Source organism: Rhopalosiphum maidis, chromosome 1 (genome assembly GCF_003676215.2).
Source record: "Rhopalosiphum maidis isolate BTI-1 chromosome 1, ASM367621v3, whole genome shotgun sequence".
NCBI classification, from domain to species: Eukaryota; Metazoa; Arthropoda; class Insecta; order Hemiptera; family Aphididae; genus Rhopalosiphum; species Rhopalosiphum maidis.
The window spans coordinates 40,436,120-40,454,704 of record NC_040877.1 but is presented as its reverse complement, the minus strand read 5'-3'; the positions used below and the strand labels follow the sequence as shown (position 1 = coordinate 40,454,704).

The following is an 18,585-nucleotide window of genomic DNA, read 5'->3' as shown; positions in this document are numbered from 1 at the left end:
CTTTTTACTTTATTGGATATTCCTAATGGTGACATTATTCCATTACGTATTTGCTTTCTTCATTAAAAAAAACTACGAGATTTATACCTATGTTGAATTATAAATTTATTGAAATGGGCACAATTTTAAAAGTTAAAAAACAATTCAAATTATGAACTTTTATTTTTCTTGGAACTAATTTATGAGGTTTTACGTCATTTTTATTTTCTTGAGTAGATAAAAATATAACAATATGGTAATATATAATGAATATGTATATTATACCTGCATGTATATTGTGTATATGTAATTTTAAATTTATGTATATAGTATAATATATTAGGAGGGCGTCACACCCGCATGTGTTGTCTCTATCTTACAAGTGCGTAACATAGCAAATTTACGCTCAGCAGATCAAGTATAGCTCTGTCAGTTTAAAAATTAGAGTGAATCGACCTATTATGAAACTTGATAGTAAGAAAATTATCTGTGTTTGCATGTTAGTTTTTTACGATAGTTCAATTTTTTAGCAAGTTATGCGTATATAGCATAGCATAAATTAAAAATGCTCATAATTCACTTAAAAACTTAATAATCGTAAAAAACCAACATACAAACACAGATAATGTTCTTACCATCAAGTTTCATAATAGGTCAATTCACTCTAATGTTTAAACTAACGGAGCTAAAAGTGATCTGCTGAGCATAAATTTACTATGTTACGTACTTGTAAGACGGAGACAACACATGCGAGTGTTGCGGCCTCTTAACATGTGATGAATGCGATGAACGTGATGTTGAATAAAAATATACAGGCGCATTTATGGAATGATATACTTATATTACACTGTAAATATCCTAGTGCAGTATAAAACTTAATTTTAGTTTTGTTATTATCATTAGAAATATAATTCATATTATATTGCATTATATTATTGTACTTACGCTATTATATAAATAAAAATATAGCTATGAAGACTTATATCTACCTACACATTATGTGATTCATGTTAACCGAATGAACAAAATAATAATTGTACTTATAGAGTAGATAATTATTTAACAAGCTATAGATACAAAGTTTTATGGACCCGAAATGGAAACTAATACAACAAATAATTGGAGTTGGGATAATTTTGTAAAAAGTAAGAATATATTTTTATTATTATATTATTTTAGAATGCACTGTTTTAGTTTTTTTATTTACGCATTGAAAATATATTTTTTTTTTGATATACACAATAAATTTTCTTTAGATTGAATATTTAATATTAATGTATCTTAAAATTTAGTAGGTACCTATTTTTATTTAATATTCTCAGTTATTTAAAAAATTTACAAAATTTAAATTTAATTTTGAATTAATAATTTAATAATTACACATATATTTAAAATTATTACAATATCCAACTTATATAATATATAATTTTGAATGCATTATTATACATAATATTTATGAATATGATAGGTAAGTTCATAAACTTAGATTATCTGGTATATATAACATTGGTACAATGGTTTAGATGTTCTTTGTCTCACACATCCGGAAAAGTCTTGGATACATGATGAATCTATGACATGGACTCATCGTTTTTGCGCGCAAGTACTTTCGTATGGAGAAATACCGAAACATATAGCATTTATATTGGACGGTAATAGACGTTATAGTAAGAAAAATTGTATTTCTATGCAACAAAGCTATGCAAAAGGGTAAGTTAAAATTGTACCTAAAATATTTAAAAAATATTTAATTCTAACCTTTGAGTAATGTCTATTTTGTACTATGAAAGTTGGCATTAAATCATTTAAATCATCATTACCTATTTATTTATTTTTTTATTAGTAATTATTATATTCGTTTTATATTTTTAACGTAACATAAAAAAGAATAAATATCTTTATTTTAATTTTAGTATGATTACCTACATAGGTAGTAGAATATTTTTATTTTATATTTATGTACCTATACACAATCAGACAATTTATAATTGCAAGTAAAATCTAAGTTATTATGTACCAATTTAAATTATTATAAGTTGTAGCTACATGGATACTTGAAAATAATATGTATACATTTAGTAAATTTGGGGTAGATATGTAGCTATGTAGATATTAGCCGTAGCTGGAAGGTATAGATATATTACATAATACGAGCGTCGAGCACATTATTCTGATGTTCATAGTATAGACTATAGAGTGTGAGTTTAAATGTCTTAAAAAATAAGAAATGCTTTAAAAAAATACAAATATCAAAATTCCCTTATATTTTTTTAAATATAATGTTAAATAAAAAGGATTAAACAAAAATTGATTCGTGTTATTTAAATTGAAATAATTTGATATTATCATGATTAATGCAAGTCATATTATACTATGGTATATATATTTGCCATATTTTGTATGTATTATTTATAGGTTTGACAAAATATTTGAAACAATACAATGGTGCTTACATTTAGGTATAAAAGAAGTTACTGTAAACATGTCCAGCTTAAATAACTTTAAGAGAACACAAGAAGAAATCGATGCATTGTTTGATGAAATCAAAACATTTTTAATAAGGTATAGAGTTAAGTGTCCGATAAAATACTAATTTTTATTATTAACTTGGTAAGAACTAAGGATCTAATAGGTCCCTATAATTAAGTCGGACTCAATCATAAATTTTAATGTAAAGTATAAAAATTTAAAATAGTAATACATCATATTTTAACATTTTAAGCTTTCTATCTAGGCACCTATTGTCTGTAATTTGTCTTTAATGACAGTCGAGAATATTAAATACTTAATTTATAAATCAAAATCCCAATTTATTCTTTATGGCTAAATGATTCGCTTATTTACCTATTAAAATTTTAAACATTGTAAAAAAAGATTGAGTCTATAGTGCGATATTAACATGTAATATATATATTATGATCAAATAATTGAAAATGTTGTACTATAATTATGTTATAATAATTAATATTTATAAGTTTTAATAAGGTTAATAGTTATTTAAATATTATAGTTATAATTTTGTTTTAGAGATATGTTGAATGAACTAGGCGTATGTATAACATTTTTCGGTAACATCAAAACACTACCAGATGATATGGTTAAGGTATTAGAAAAATCAATGCTTATAACAAAACAAAACAACAAGATATCATTAAATATTGCATTTTCTTATACTGGTAATTTGAAATAATTACATTTATTTTTTGAATAAAATACTTAATTTATAATTGGATAAATAAAATATGTGTATATAATAAATAATTTATTTAATTTATGATACTTACCTAATATCTATTATTTGAAGTATTTTAAATTAAATGATATGATTTAAATATTATTTTTAACAACTATATATCACAATATTTATGTTAAACTAATTATTATTTTAATATTCATTGTGGTTATAATTTTCAAACTTATTAGTCATAGTAAAAGACTAACTAGTTATTAGTTATTATAGTTGTTATTTGTATATTATACAAATAAATATGTTTTTTACATTTTTTTTGGCATTTTATATGATATGTAAATAATGAATTGAATCATATTAAAAATGTTTTATTATTGTATATTTGTATGTATTGTTAAATAATAATTTATTTAACAATAAAATAAATACATTTTTATGGAAAAAATTAAAAATTACTTTTTTTATTTGTATTGTATAAAACTACAATTCATGTTAATAATATTTTAACTATTTTTTTCAGGACATGATGAATTAACAAATGCATTCAATCAAATATCTAATGGTATTAAAAATAATGACTTGGAGGAATCAGATTTATCAGTTGAAATATTAAATAAGTGTATGTATACCTATCCGTCCCCACCACCTGATTTATTAGTATGTACATCTGGTGAGACTAAACTGAGTGATTTCATGTTATGGCAGGTAATTAATAGTTCTTGAAAATATGTTTTGTTTAAGGAAACTGCAATTTTAAATTAATTTTTTTCAGTGTGCTTACAGTTACATTTATTTTACATCAGTCTTATGGCCAGAATTTACTGCGTGGGACTTTATGATTGCTATTTTCATGTACCAAAGAAATTTTAGAGCATTTATACGTTATAAAATACCAACTAAAAAATTAAGCCCAAGGGGTGAAAAATTTGTTGAAAATGTACATCAAAACCGGTTAAATAGTCTTTTTACAATTGCGTGATAATATTAAAATTGGTGTTATTTTTAAATTTATAAAATTAAATTACATTATAAAATATATCTATCTATTCATTTACATCAGGGATTGGCATTCGGCCCACGTGCCTTTTTTATCTGTCCCCTGCTACATTTTAAAATTACGGGAGATGTTAAACTGCGACAAAATTACACCTTTTCTAAAAGTCGATATGTGAACTGCGCAAAAAAAATAAAAATTAACATTATACAAGCTGCGACAGTTTATTTTATATATATAGTATAATAAATACTATGTACATAACCAATACGATAACACATATACGTGAATCATTTAATTAAATATATATTTATATGTTATGGTATTAGTATAGCTACAGATAATGTACCAAAAATGATTTTTCTTGTAGAGTAATATTTTTGTTGTTTAAGACCAATTTGGGTCTGCATGTTTTCTTATTTAAACGAATCCATGTTAAATAACCGCTTTTTTGGAACTATATTTAATTTTCAAATTTAAAATTGTTTAGCACCAATAATTGTTTGCCGTTTTGGTTAAACATTTGTGTAAGTTCCATTTTAAATATAATATTACACGACACATCACGTACTAATTTAACTTGTGATAATCTTGTACTTATGAACTGTGAAGGAGCCGATATTTAGTATATTGCATTAAAGCTTAAAAACAAATTTGGATTTTCCTTACAAATTGGTCTCTAACATAACATATTAATTAGATTACATATGTACAAAATAACACATAGCTATTATATACCTATGTATGTTATCGTATCCGGTATGTAAATAGTACATATATATATTATATATTTATACAAGGTCGGATTAAAAACATATTGGGCCCTTTTGACATAAAAAAGTTTTATAATGCCGCTCGCTACGCTCGCAGGAGAATATAATTTTCTAACTATTTCACAAACTGACAAAAGCATTATAAAATTATAAACTTAATATATGTAATTTATGTCTATAAAACTACCAATTGTAATATATAATAATAGTAAAAAATTAATACTTCATATTTCATTAATTTTAATTCAAATTTGCATAGTAACTTTTAAATTTGTTAACAGTATACTTATTTACAAAAAATATTAAACAAAAGTTAACATATAAAACAAAAACTATTTTATCAAATACATTTTTTCCTTGCTTTACTTGAAGCCAAATCTCTCAATACTTAATTTAAGTCTAAATTGTCTAATGGTTTTAACAAATAATTCTCCGAATTCTCATAATATAAACTCATTAGTATGTCTAAGTTTTTATTTGTTTATTACATTATTGTCTATTGATAACAATGGAAATATTAAATAACAGTAAAATGCGTCTTTTCTACTATAGTGCCTTTGTAGGTATTTACTATTTAGTTGTTTTTGCCAAAAAAAAAAAAAAATTATTTTTAGAAAAACTATTCTTTAAAATCACTGAAAAATGTGTATCAACTTAAAATTGTTTGGCCCCTTTTATTTTGGTACTTGAAAGGGCCCCGGGGCTTCCACCTCGGCCACACCCCCACTTAATTAAAATTACGAAAATTTGCAAATTATATTCTAGTTAAAAATTTATAAAATATTCAAGTATATTATTATTGTTTATTAAACACCAAAACGGCAATTTTACGTAGTATACAAATATGGTAATTAATTTTAGGTTTGATTATATATAGATATAATAAGCCGAATAAGTTAGAACATATAAATAACTAAATACAAAAATAATTTGGATAGTAATAATTCAGATAATACATATAATTATATACATGTAATTATGTTATATTTAAGTAGTATAGCAGCAAAAAAGACTAATTGTTATTTGCAGCTCTGACCATGCGATGTAAAGTATTATTGTGCCCATAAGAGGGCTTGTGAGTTGGAATGTAAAATTAGGAATATTATATTGTGGTTATACTGTACGTACAGTTTTAAAATATTTATATAATGTAGGTATATTATAGTTTTATTAACGTACTTTGAGATTACTGTATCAGTATGAGATGATAATAAAGATATATGTCATCTGTTTCAACACATAGCTTTTGGTGTTCAACGTCTGAAACGTTACCAAACAATAAATTAGACTCGGTTTCTGTGTCAAGAAAATTAGTTTTTGATCCATAAACATTTTTTGGTGTACCTACTAGTCAAAGTATATTCACTTCATACAAATACTCACTCGTCCTGAAACAATCTATTACTTTCAATTCCGCTGATGGTGTTATTGTTTTAGGAGACATGTGCAAGATCGTAGCATCACTATAATTTAGTAATTATATAGTTATTAAATGTTGTTTTTTAACAACTTGAAACTGTCAAAAAATCAGAATTTGAATATATACATAATTTAAGCATAAAAATGAGGTAAGCATGCTTAAAACATCACCTTGTATATCCAACTTCAGTAGCATATCCAAAATTTATTTTAAAACGTTGACTGTGTGTCTACGTATTTTTAACGTGGTAGCGAGCCGTTGTGCACTTATCACTGTATAATGTCGAAAATCTTAATATTTAACACCGGTGTCTACTAAAAATCACTTTTTTGAAAAAAACTAGTATGCAAGTTTGCGCGGTGAAGGATTTATTTTAGAACTCTGAAACTTTACACGCAACTTTATTACATATAGCCCATATAATAGGTATTATATAATATCTACCTACATATAGTAAGTAAGAGTAAATTTAAAGAATTTCAATTTCTAAACATTTAAAATTTGAATTTAGTACATTTCAACACGATAAATTACCGGGAAAAATCCAATGAAATGTACTATATAGGTAAACATAGTTACTATAAACGGTACCACTATATTCAATCATCGAAACTTTATTTGAAGCTATATTACAGGAGTGGCAGTTCACATTTTATCGTAAGATACAAAACACTTTGACAAAAAAAAAAATTTTTTATAAATTTATAGATTTGTGTACTTGAAGAAGTCATGACGTGTTTACAGGGTAGCCCAATTAGGTCCGGGTCTACCCAATTTTTATTTGACTAATAGGTTCTTTTTTATCAAAAATAAATATGTTACTATTAATATTTATTATTGAATATTATTATCATATCCATATCCCATGTGACCATGTTATAGGACAAATCTTAGTTATAAACACACCTATACACTACACAACAAAACTGGTCTACCCAATTATTTCGCGCTGGACACACCACTGGAAGAAGTATAATATTTTATTAAATTACAATTTATATAGAAACAATTTACAAAAATACGTTAAGACCTTTCTTTTCATTAAAACATTACCATTTCACGGGTAAGTGATGTTATATCATCATTCTCATCAAGGATTGTTTTAAGAAGTATTATATAAAAAAAAAATCACTGGTCACTAATCACAATAACGTATAAGATTGCATCATAATATAACCTAGTGTTGTTATCATAAAACATTTACATTAAACCAATTTATTAGTATAAACGTATTGTTATTATTAGCTATACGTTGATAGTCCAATAATAATTAGGTATTGTAAATGAAAAATGAGTTTATAATAAATTTATACAAAAAAAATGATGCGTGCTTATAGTTTTAAAATTTAATTTTAAATTATTAGCTACCTAACCTATGTGAAGTGACAAAAATATAATCACTACTCAGTCTTGCAATATCTATTTTAACTTTTTTAAAAACTGTTTTTGGTATTGTTATTAATTATTATTATACGTACTTACTATATTATAGTGTATAATAAGGTGCTATAAATATAATCAAATAATATTTGATAAATATAAATCAAATGCATTCATGACTACAAAATAGTTTTCAAATATTCGTCTCTTCGTTATTTTAATAAATTTAGTATACATTTGAACTTAAAATACTTATAAAAATAATTGTAACTATGTCTTTATCAGTTTTGTAACTATGGTAGGAATAACTCGGGAGAAAAATCGTATATTTAATTGCCAAGTTTCTTCACTCAAAAATAAAAATTTAATCATAAATAAACTTTAAAATAAAATTGAAAAATTTCAATTTGTAAATTCCAAATATTTTAAAATTATAGTATTTCTAAAAAATGCGAAATAAATATTTTAAGAAAATTAAATTTACATTATATTTATTTTTAATAATTTATCACAAAAATATGAAATCGATTTTGCCAAAAACTGGTTTTCCAAAAAAATTTCCATTTTCACTAATTATTTTATTTTGTTTTTCCCAATTAAAGAAAAGTACTATGGGGATTTTTTACTTTTTATCTCCTAAAGTACCTACTATTTACTAAAATTCAGTTTTTCTTTTTGATTTCACAGAACATAATCAAAAAATAATAAAATAAAAGCATTTTTTTTACTATAAATTGTGAACACAGGAAAAATACACATTTAAAAAAAAATAAATACACATTTTTATTTTTATTAATAAGTACATTATTGCATTCATCGTTCGGTTTAAAATCAAAAAATAATTATAACTAAGATAATTATTACTATATCGAATAATTTTATCGACAGTCAAAATTGAATATCGATAGAGAAAATGTTTGATATAATGATATCCGATAAGTATATAATATATCGTTAATTTTTTAAATTAACAATAACACTTCACACTTTACACAACAAAAAATGAACACAAAAAATTTAAAAGTAAACGGTGCCAGGGTTCTCGGCCGTATGGCGCCCGAGATGGCTACCGTGGCCAGAAAAATAAGGCATCGCGTGACAAGCAAGCTTGACAGCGATCGTGCCACTCAAGCGGACGTGACGGAGACGATGGTTGAGTCGCCAAAGCCGACCTGCGATGACAAGCCTCGCGCTCCGCGACGGTCCGCCGTATCCAAGTTGCCAGCCAAGAAGACCCACCGACAATGAGTGTCCAAATCGGCGTCCCGCGACACCCACTCGCAGCGTTATTGCTGCATGAAATTTCCCTGGTGGTTGGACGATAACATCCAAACCTACATGGAGTTGATGGACGCGAGAGAATTGCAGGATAAACTGTAGAAGTTCTCTCGTAAAACGAAAAGAACAAAGACGATTGACAGGACTTCTGAAAAACACGACCTTAGAGTCCAGCCTAAAGACCACCATATTCGGTTAAAACGCAAGGCGAAACTAACGCTGGAGTAAAGGTCTGGTAAGTCCATCAACCGCCGAAACCGCGCGGTAATAATAGAAAGGGGGTCTAGTGCAAGATATCTATTTACTGTACACTATACAGGTGTCGAATGGGTCATTATAACGGGTATCGTATTTTTGAATTCAATGATTTATAATATCGTTCTGTACGAAAAACCATATCTGAAAAGTGAACCTATTATATTAGTATATTACCAAAGTATATAATATTATTTTATGATGTGTTTTTTTTTTATTTTCCTGTCGATGTAATTTATTTTAATTTAATTTTTGTCGTAAACATTGCATTTATCATATTATTATTAATTATTATAATAGTATTTATTTATATCATATCAATATATGTATTGTTATTAACTTTTGACTTAATATCACCTTTGTTGTAAAACAATGTGAATAGGATCATGGTTTAAATATAGACCATAGCTTAAAATTAATCTGCATATTTTGAAAATTGTCATTGTCAATGTCAATATCTATATCTTACGTTACAAGGTTTCTCATAAGTTTTTCTTACCACAGTTAAAAATTTTCGTAAATAGATTCATACTTTATAGTCTCTATTTTTTTTTAAAAATAGGTGAAAATTTATTTTTTTATGAAATAATATGATGCGTATTATATATTATTTGTTTTTGCACAAATTAGTTCAATCCATAGGCGCAATTTGAGTTTTAAATTTGGGGAGCTACTAAAATTTATATGTATGTACTGTAAGTGCCATTTGAACTTCAATCTACTGTAGTACTGTACTATAGGTACGGTATTATTATTAGCAGATGGCACCGGAAAAGTAGATTATAACAACAACAAATAATAATAATTAATATAAGACTAGAACCACGAATAATATGGTATAATTATTATTTATTTCACAATAAACAAAAATTGTTTGGGGTGCATTTGGGTCCTGTGCCACGCGTTATTCTAGGATCATTCTTTACAACTCCAAAATTGCAATCGTTATATTCGTATAAAGCGGGGTGAGAAAAAAAGATGGTCACTCTTGTTTATCATATTCCTCGTGCTCGAAATACCTAATTTTATGATGATATTTTATATTACAATTAACAGATGGTTGTGATGCGAGACAAAAGATACATTATATGCCGAACAGTTAAAATAAATAATTAAATTAGTTGCAAATCATAAATTGTATGAATAAAATTAATAATAAAAACAAATTTATAGTGAAACAATAGTCTACGTGTATTATTAGTATAACTAGTATAAGTGATCTAAAATAATGTCAAATAGTGTCGTTACAAACGTTTAATACACAATAAAATTAATTTTCCAATCATAAAATGATAAAGAATAATTTAAAAATAGTAAGCAGTCTGTTTGCTAAAGATTTATCTTATCAGAATGTATTACGCTCGCTATGTGTTGTCTAAAAATGATATTGAAATTGAAAATGTCACGAGCGAATAATGAGTACTAAAATTCGGGTGACCATACTTGCCAAACTAAAGTCCTTGTTTATTCAATAATAATAATAATTTATAGGTAATGTTAAATGTATGGTGCCTTAAATATTATACATGATTTATTACCATTTTCAATTAGTCACAAGTACTTAATTGTTCGAAAGTAGTATTCAGATTATGTTTACGGACATATTTGATTTTTATTCCTAATATATTTATATTCTATTTTTCACCCAATAAATCAACCCATATTATTTTAGTAATATATATTTTTACGTTTCATGGTAAAATAATAATGTGATATAGTTACATAAAACATTTAGTGAAGTATTCGCATTTTTGAAATCATCAAATATATAATTATTATATTTTTGAACCTAAATAAAATATGCTTACGTTAATTCACTTTTTAAAACCTTAGGTGGTAAACTACCTGGACCGACTAAAACGTAACTATCTTATTTATAATAATTTTTATAAACTTTTAACTGAATATGAATGGGTGTCGATCGATAGTACACAAGGAAAAAATTACGCAATGAACGCGCGCGCGTATTTTGGTAGTCACAGCATTCTATTTTAATAAATAAAATTGCATTACACTAACTGTCCTTTGCAGACACAAATAAGATTGTAGAGACAGAAGAAGACAATTGCACACCTCTGGCCGAACCGACACCGTTGATTTGGGTGGAGGAGAAAGTACCGGCGGAGACTACCAGAATTTTGCCTGGGGAGTCGCCGGTACAAGTACCCGCACTATGCAAACCAACGGTGCTAACGGTTAGAACGGAGGCGCAGCAAGCCCGCGCCCGGAAAAACCTTTTGAAATTAAAAGCAAAAATGAAAGAAAGAAAGTTGCAGGCAAAACAAAGAACAGACCCGGAGGCCGATGACAATGCATATGTGATGCTGCAGTCCCTCGTCATCCTCTCCCCACCGTCCCTATGATGTACATGATTCCCAGTGCCCCTCCTCCCGTCAATTCCCATCACATACGCTTTGGGCCTCGCCACTCTCTTCCCGACAACCCAATGACGTATGGAACCAGCAATGTCCATCCCTATAACGTTCGTTCTGAAGTTCGCCGCCTCCAGTGGGTTAGGCTCCTTAATAATAATTTCAACGTTTAGGACGTATCAATGTATATTTTATATATATACATATATAATATACTTGTTTTGTATAATATTTTACTACATTGTTAAAATGTATATTATACTTATAAAAATAAATACATTTATTATCAAAAAAATATCAATTCATATTATGTTTGACTAATTACTTTATTAGCATAAATAAAATATATTTAAAAAAAAAGTGAATATCGCTCTGCTGTATAGTAGAGATGGAGATTAGGTCACTATAATGGATGTGTTAAATTTGAATGCAATGATAGGTATCATTGTATACGAAAAACAATTCTGAACGGACATGATTTGTCAGTATTTGTCATATAATTGTTCATTTAAAACGCACTACGTTATATAAGTATATTCCTATAACCTATATAAGTATGAAAAAATTAATAGAATTAATTTCGTAAAATAACTAAGTTTTGCGTGACTTTAAAATTGTTTTATTTTAAAATTCTAAACAATAAGGAACATGTGGTATAAATACCTATATTAAACGTGTTATAGTACAAACTATTTTTTCGCCTATTTGAAACATTTAAATTCAACACATAGTTTTTTCTAATTGTTGGCAATTCTTTGAAAATGAATGAATGATAAAAATTAAATTTGAGTCAAAAAATTTTTTCGAGTGAAAAAAGAAAATATTTATAAGTAGTATAATATAAATATTCCAATATACGTCTATGGATCTATGTCGCATAGTTAGACTTAAGTATAACATTTGGAAATATTGAACTAAATAAAACAACTCAACAGATATCTAGCTATTAGTATCCGATTGTTAAGTGCTTTTATGAACTATAAGCATTGTCATTGCAGTATCAACTAATTAAATTTATAACAATTAATTATTGTATATTTATGCGCTTTATAATTTTGTGGATCAGAAAGGCTAAAACTTATACTTTAAACTTTTTTTTTTTTTGGGGGGGGGTATATCACCTCGAGGGTGATACAATTTCGATTATTTATCCACACTTTCAATTTTAAAACATATTCACCATTATTGCCACTTATAAATGTTTGACAAACACCTGTAACGTCGAAACTATTATAGGTTGCTGTGATGGTGAGAATGTTTTAATTGTGTGAACTGTCAATCGCTATTGCATCATCCATTATTATTCGCATAGAACAGTACCAAGTTTTGTGTCCAACAACTCCTATTGCCACTTGATAGAATCATTAACAAATTTAGGTAATTGGATTAGCCTAGATTTTGTTCCGGCGTAGAGTTATCTGTCTCCAGAACCGTTTCATCAAATTCTTTTTCGTCCTTTATTTCCAGATTATTTGTGAGTATTTCAATTTCCGGTACATGCTGAACGTCTTCGCTTGGTAACGAAATATTTTTATTCTCTTCCAGAATATAATTTTCTGGGCTTTAAACTTCATCGTTACATTCTATATACTTCGTTGAACGTTTTCAATTTCTATTGTATTTATTTTTATACTTCCTACTTGTTTGTATATTATTATAATATACGAGCACACTGCTCAAAAAGTCAAAATTATTACCAATTTGTTATATTTTATGTAGGTAGCTGTAGAAAAATATTTTTAATTTCATGAATTCAAAATGTTTATAGATTTTCTTCCTGTGTAACATTACACAAGTTTAAATATATATATACATTAAACATATACACCATGTCACCATACAAAGGTGCATAGGATTTTAAAATATATTTTATTATAATTATTATTTATAGGTTAGACCAATGCTAACATATAATTATGAAAAAGTTGAAAATTAATGCAATTTGAAGATTCTTCGACAACTGTCAGATAATTATCTACACAAATGACTATGTTATAAATATTTTAATTTAATTTGGATTTGTTAAATTTCAGGCGTGCCCGCGTGGGTTATAAAAATAAAGAAGGTAGCACTACTGTAGGACTCCCCGTCCTACAAACAGTATACTTTATCACTTGGCAAAATGTTTTATATATTGTTTTTCATGTGCTACAAATCAAACGTTTAATAGTTCTATTCACCATAATTTTTTTTTATCGACTTTTACAAAATATAACGACATGGCAATATTTCAGATGACGGGACTAAATCAACCGCAGATACAGCTTAAATGTGTTCGCCCATCCATAATAGATAATTTGTTTGCGTTCAAGTTTACGCTTCGTTACCAAATTATTAATAAAATATTAATTTGTAAACGTTTATTTTAACTTTTCAGGTATTTGAATTACTAATTATTATTATCATAACATGATTAAGTCTAAAAAATATCATCTTCATATTAACGTATAGGACTTAAGCCATTAATCTCAGCCATACAAATTTAACACCATCGTAAGAAATGTATACATGTGTAATAAACTACTTAATAAAATAATAACTATAGTATATGTAATAATGGTAACCAAACTTACTGTTTTTATCAATGATTTTATACGATTTCGTGTCATCAACGATTCACTGCTTTTTGTCTCAGCAAAGAGTTTCCACCTTTATACCGCTATCGCTATTAATTAAAATTAAATTATATACAAAAAATTCGTATACGTTTGTTCTTATTCCATTTAACGTTTATTAATTTTAATTACTTACAAAACATTTTTTAATTTAAGGTCTTAAAGAACCATGGTTCACGTGACATCAATTTGAATACTTGAAAATTGTGGTTTTTAATTTTGTATTTTAATTTATATATTTTTACCTAGCCTACCAAGGTGTTTAGCATTAATTATTATTATTAATTATTTTATGTCTAATGTTTTTTTCTTCAAATAATGTTTTAAATTACCAAGCGGAGAGCGATGAATACATTTATTTTACAATGATTTGTTATTACACGGGTGAAAAACTATATAACTGTGATGTGTGCGACAAGTACTTCTCTCAAAAAAGCAATTTGATCAGTCACCTATGGACGCACACGGTTGAACAACTGTACAACTGTAACGAGTGCGACAAGTCGTTTTCCCAAAACAACAATCTGATCAATCACCAGCGGATGCACACAGGTGAAAAGCCGTACCAATGAAACGCGCGTGATTAGATGTTCTCTCAAAGTAGCAGTTTGACGGGATAATGACTCAAGCTAAACTTCTTGTCACATATACCACAGCGGTACGGGTTTTCCGCGGTTGACTGGCCAAACTGCTACTTTGAGAGAACATCGTAACACACACACGTTATACTGGTACGGCCTTTCGCCCGCGTGCCTCCGAAGGTGACTGATCAGAGTATGTTTCTTTGAGAGAAGTACTTATCGCACACGTTACACTTTAAGAGTGCTGGATCGACTGACTCTCTGGCTCGCTCGCGAAATCCGTGTACAATATTCTGCGAGTCGTCTACACATTATGCGTTATCAACAGACTACAATAATATACTCTTATAATTAATATAAAATAGACTTATACTATATACTAATAGCTAATACGTACATAACAATGCTATAAAATCCGAGCCCTGATCATTAGGAATATTTGTATAACATTTAAAATTGTCTACGCTTTTACACATTTAATCACAAATACAAAATGAATATAATTTCAAAAGACAACTGCGCCAGACGTAATAAGAAGCCCCAACAATCCTCTGTAGGCACAGCTACAGAAACTGCAATGACTGTTTTCGATCGGACGGCGGCCGAGGTGGCTACCGTGGCTACCGTGGCCAGAAAAATAAGGCATCGCGTGACAAGCAAGCTCGACAGTGGTCGTGCCACTCAAGCGGACGTGACAGAGAAGACAGTCGAGTCACCGAAGCCGACCTGCGACAGGCCTCGCGCTCCACGACGGTCCGCCGTTTCCAAATTGCCAGTTAAGAAGACCCACCGACAACGAGTGTCCAAATCCTCGTTCCATGGCACGCACTCTCAACGTTATGGCTGCATGAAATTTCCCTGGTGGTTGGACGATAACGTCCAAACTTACATGGAGTTGATGGACGCGAGGGAGTTGCAGTATAAACTGCAGAAGCTCTCGCGTAAAACGAAAAGAACAAAGACGATTGACAGGACTTCTGAAAAACACGACCTTAGAGTCCAGCCTAAAGACCACCATATTCGGTTAAAACGCAAGGCGAAACTAACGCTGGAGTAAAGGTCTGGTAAGTCCATTAACCGCCGAAACCGCGCGATAATGGTGGTCTAGTGCAATGTATTCAAATGTAATCGTATCTCTCTACTGTACAGTATATTTAGGAGTTGAGTGGATCCATTATAACAGGTATCGTATTTTTGAATTCAATGATTTATAATATTGTTCTATGCGAAAAACCATTCTGAACAGTCGACCCATTATATTAGTATATTACCAAAGTATATAATATTATTTCATGATGTGTTTTTTTTTTATTTTCCTGTCGATGTAATTTATTTTAATTTAATTTTTGTCGTAAACATTGCATTTATCATATTATTATTAATTATTATAATAGTATTTATTTATATCATATCAATATATGTATTGTTATTAACTTTTGACTTAATATCACCTTTGTTGTAAAACAATGTGAATAGGATCATGGTTTAAATATAGACCATAGCTTAAAATTAATCTGCATATTTTGAAAATTGTCATTGTGTATTTCTTACTTACCTATATCATAAAAATGGATGTTGGTATATCCGTCCTAGATTAACATTTCACGGTTTGTTTGCAAAATGATAGTTCGTGTTGTCCGCAAAACGTTTTTAGCTATTGTAATAAATTCTTCAATAGCCCATTGCGATCTTCAAAAAATTTTTTTCACGTACCTACTAAAATAAATAAAAACCTAATTAGTCTAGTTGATTTGTATGTTACCTTGGTAACACAGATGAAAAAAAATAATTATTAATAATTATTATTAGATATTAGTATTTAAATGAATATATTATATGTGTTTCGAACATAGATGCAATTTGTATCACAGCAAAATACAACTAATCTATCTATGGGTGCCTCATTTCTCCTGGAATTATTGTTTATACTCTCGGGTCACACTAAATGTAAAACATTAGGCAACAATATTGAACACGGATTCATTTTTATGCGCAATTAAGTACACGGGAACATGCAGCTAACAAAATAAATAATAATATTCATAAAAGTTTCAATTCCCTACAAAAATATACTTGAACTTAGTCAGTATTTAAACTCCTAATTTATATAAAATTAAATGCATATAAAACTTATGTGGAATCTTCCATTAAATTTTTAAGCTTATAGACCCAGGAAAATTTGTTTTATTGTAGACACATTGCATGTATATTGTATACAAAGGTGAAGACGTCTAGACGAGTATAATATATATCTAAATTCAGTTTGCGTTACTTATATATTATTTTATTTTAAATTTAATTATTTATATTTTAGACAGTATGATAAATAAAATAAACATTATTCTGTATGAAGAAAGTCAGTATTTGTATAGTCAAATACATGGGTCGGCAACTTTTTTACCTACATGGGCCATAATTTTTTTCAGTTTTTCATTGAGGGCCGCTACAAAATTAAAATATTAAAAAATATAATGTATTATATATATATATATATATATATATATATATATATATTATATTCGATTAGATTACGTTCTCGCTCATAACTTATCTCATGAGATGTGGACATTATTAAATAATAGTCAGGTTTAAATTTTATTTATATCAATTTAAGATATAAAATTGAAATTTTAAACACCATAAAATATAATTGGAGAGCCACCGGCCCCAGCAAAAAGTTCCGAGGTTGGGGTTGCCGGTGCCTGGTCAAATACATTAAATATGTTAAAAAAGTGTTCATTAAGAGGACGTCTCACCCGAATGTGTTGTCTCCGTCTTACACACGTACGACATAGTAAATTTTCGTTCATCAGTTTCAATAGTGTGCTTTTAGTTTTAATATTAGAGTGAATTGACCTATTATCAAACTTTTAGGTAAGAACATTATCTATGTTCTCTCGTTGGATTTTTACGATATTTTAATTTTTAGGCGAATTTATGAGTATGAAATTATTAAATATTTGAAAATAATCATAATTCACACATAATCAAACCGTATCCGCTCAGAATAGTTTTTCATTTAATATTATAGAATCATTAATTATTGAATTCAAATTTAACACATTCATTACAAATTTACAATAATGACATACTTAGGTATTCAATCACGAGTTGTACTCTTGTAGTTGACACCGACCAGAGCTACGTTTTCATACTAATACGGCTATTTAGTCACAGTATGAATCATAGTATTTTAATATTTAATATCTAATGTTATTTTTATTGTGTATATCTATTTACCTATACTCTATACAACTGTTATACGTAATACTAATAATACTATACGCTGTAATACTGCTAATAGGTACCTACCTATAAATCATAATTATAGCTAAATTTGATTATTTTGACAGCCTTTTTAATATACGTATATTGTACAATTTGTCATATTAATCGAATCATAGACATATTATTGTTGTTGAAATTTTGCAACATACTTGTAGTCTATAAGATTATTAATTTATATTAAAGGTACATCGTACATCACGATCAAACATATGTAAGTTCATAAAAGTAAAATAATATAATTTATAATTTATTCTGTAATAACTAATAATAGTTATTAATTTATTCTATAATGTTTTACACGTAAAAATCTGGCCGTCATCAATTATACAGTGCTGCCAGTTTTCCATTAATTCTCAACGCCCTTCTCCTTATCCATCCAACTTGAAACACGTATCAGATTTTCTAGGTTTGGTTTTTATATCTAAAGTATCCACAACTACCTACATAGGTTTTTTAACGT

General features: G+C 27.9%; 1 protein-coding gene across 2 annotated transcripts; it reads left to right on the top strand.

The window, feature by feature from the left end:
* Window positions 1-529: 529 nt before the first annotated feature.
* Window positions 530-4,799, top strand: LOC113548454 (dehydrodolichyl diphosphate synthase complex subunit DHDDS-like). 2 transcript variants are annotated; one of them, XM_026949339.1, is made up of 7 exons: window positions 796-828; window positions 949-1,124; window positions 1,503-1,689; window positions 2,395-2,541; window positions 3,007-3,155; window positions 3,690-3,874; window positions 3,942-4,799. In XM_026949339.1, exons 2-7 carry the CDS (start codon window positions 1,076-1,078, stop codon window positions 4,146-4,148), a joined length of 924 nt encoding a protein of 307 aa, XP_026805140.1. In that variant the 5' UTR covers window positions 796-828; window positions 949-1,075; the 3' UTR covers window positions 4,149-4,799. The 2 variants fall into 2 exon arrangements, with proteins under 2 accessions (XP_026805139.1, XP_026805140.1); XM_026949338.1 differs by having other exon boundaries at window positions 530-1,124.
* Window positions 4,800-18,585: the final 13,786 nt, after the last annotated feature.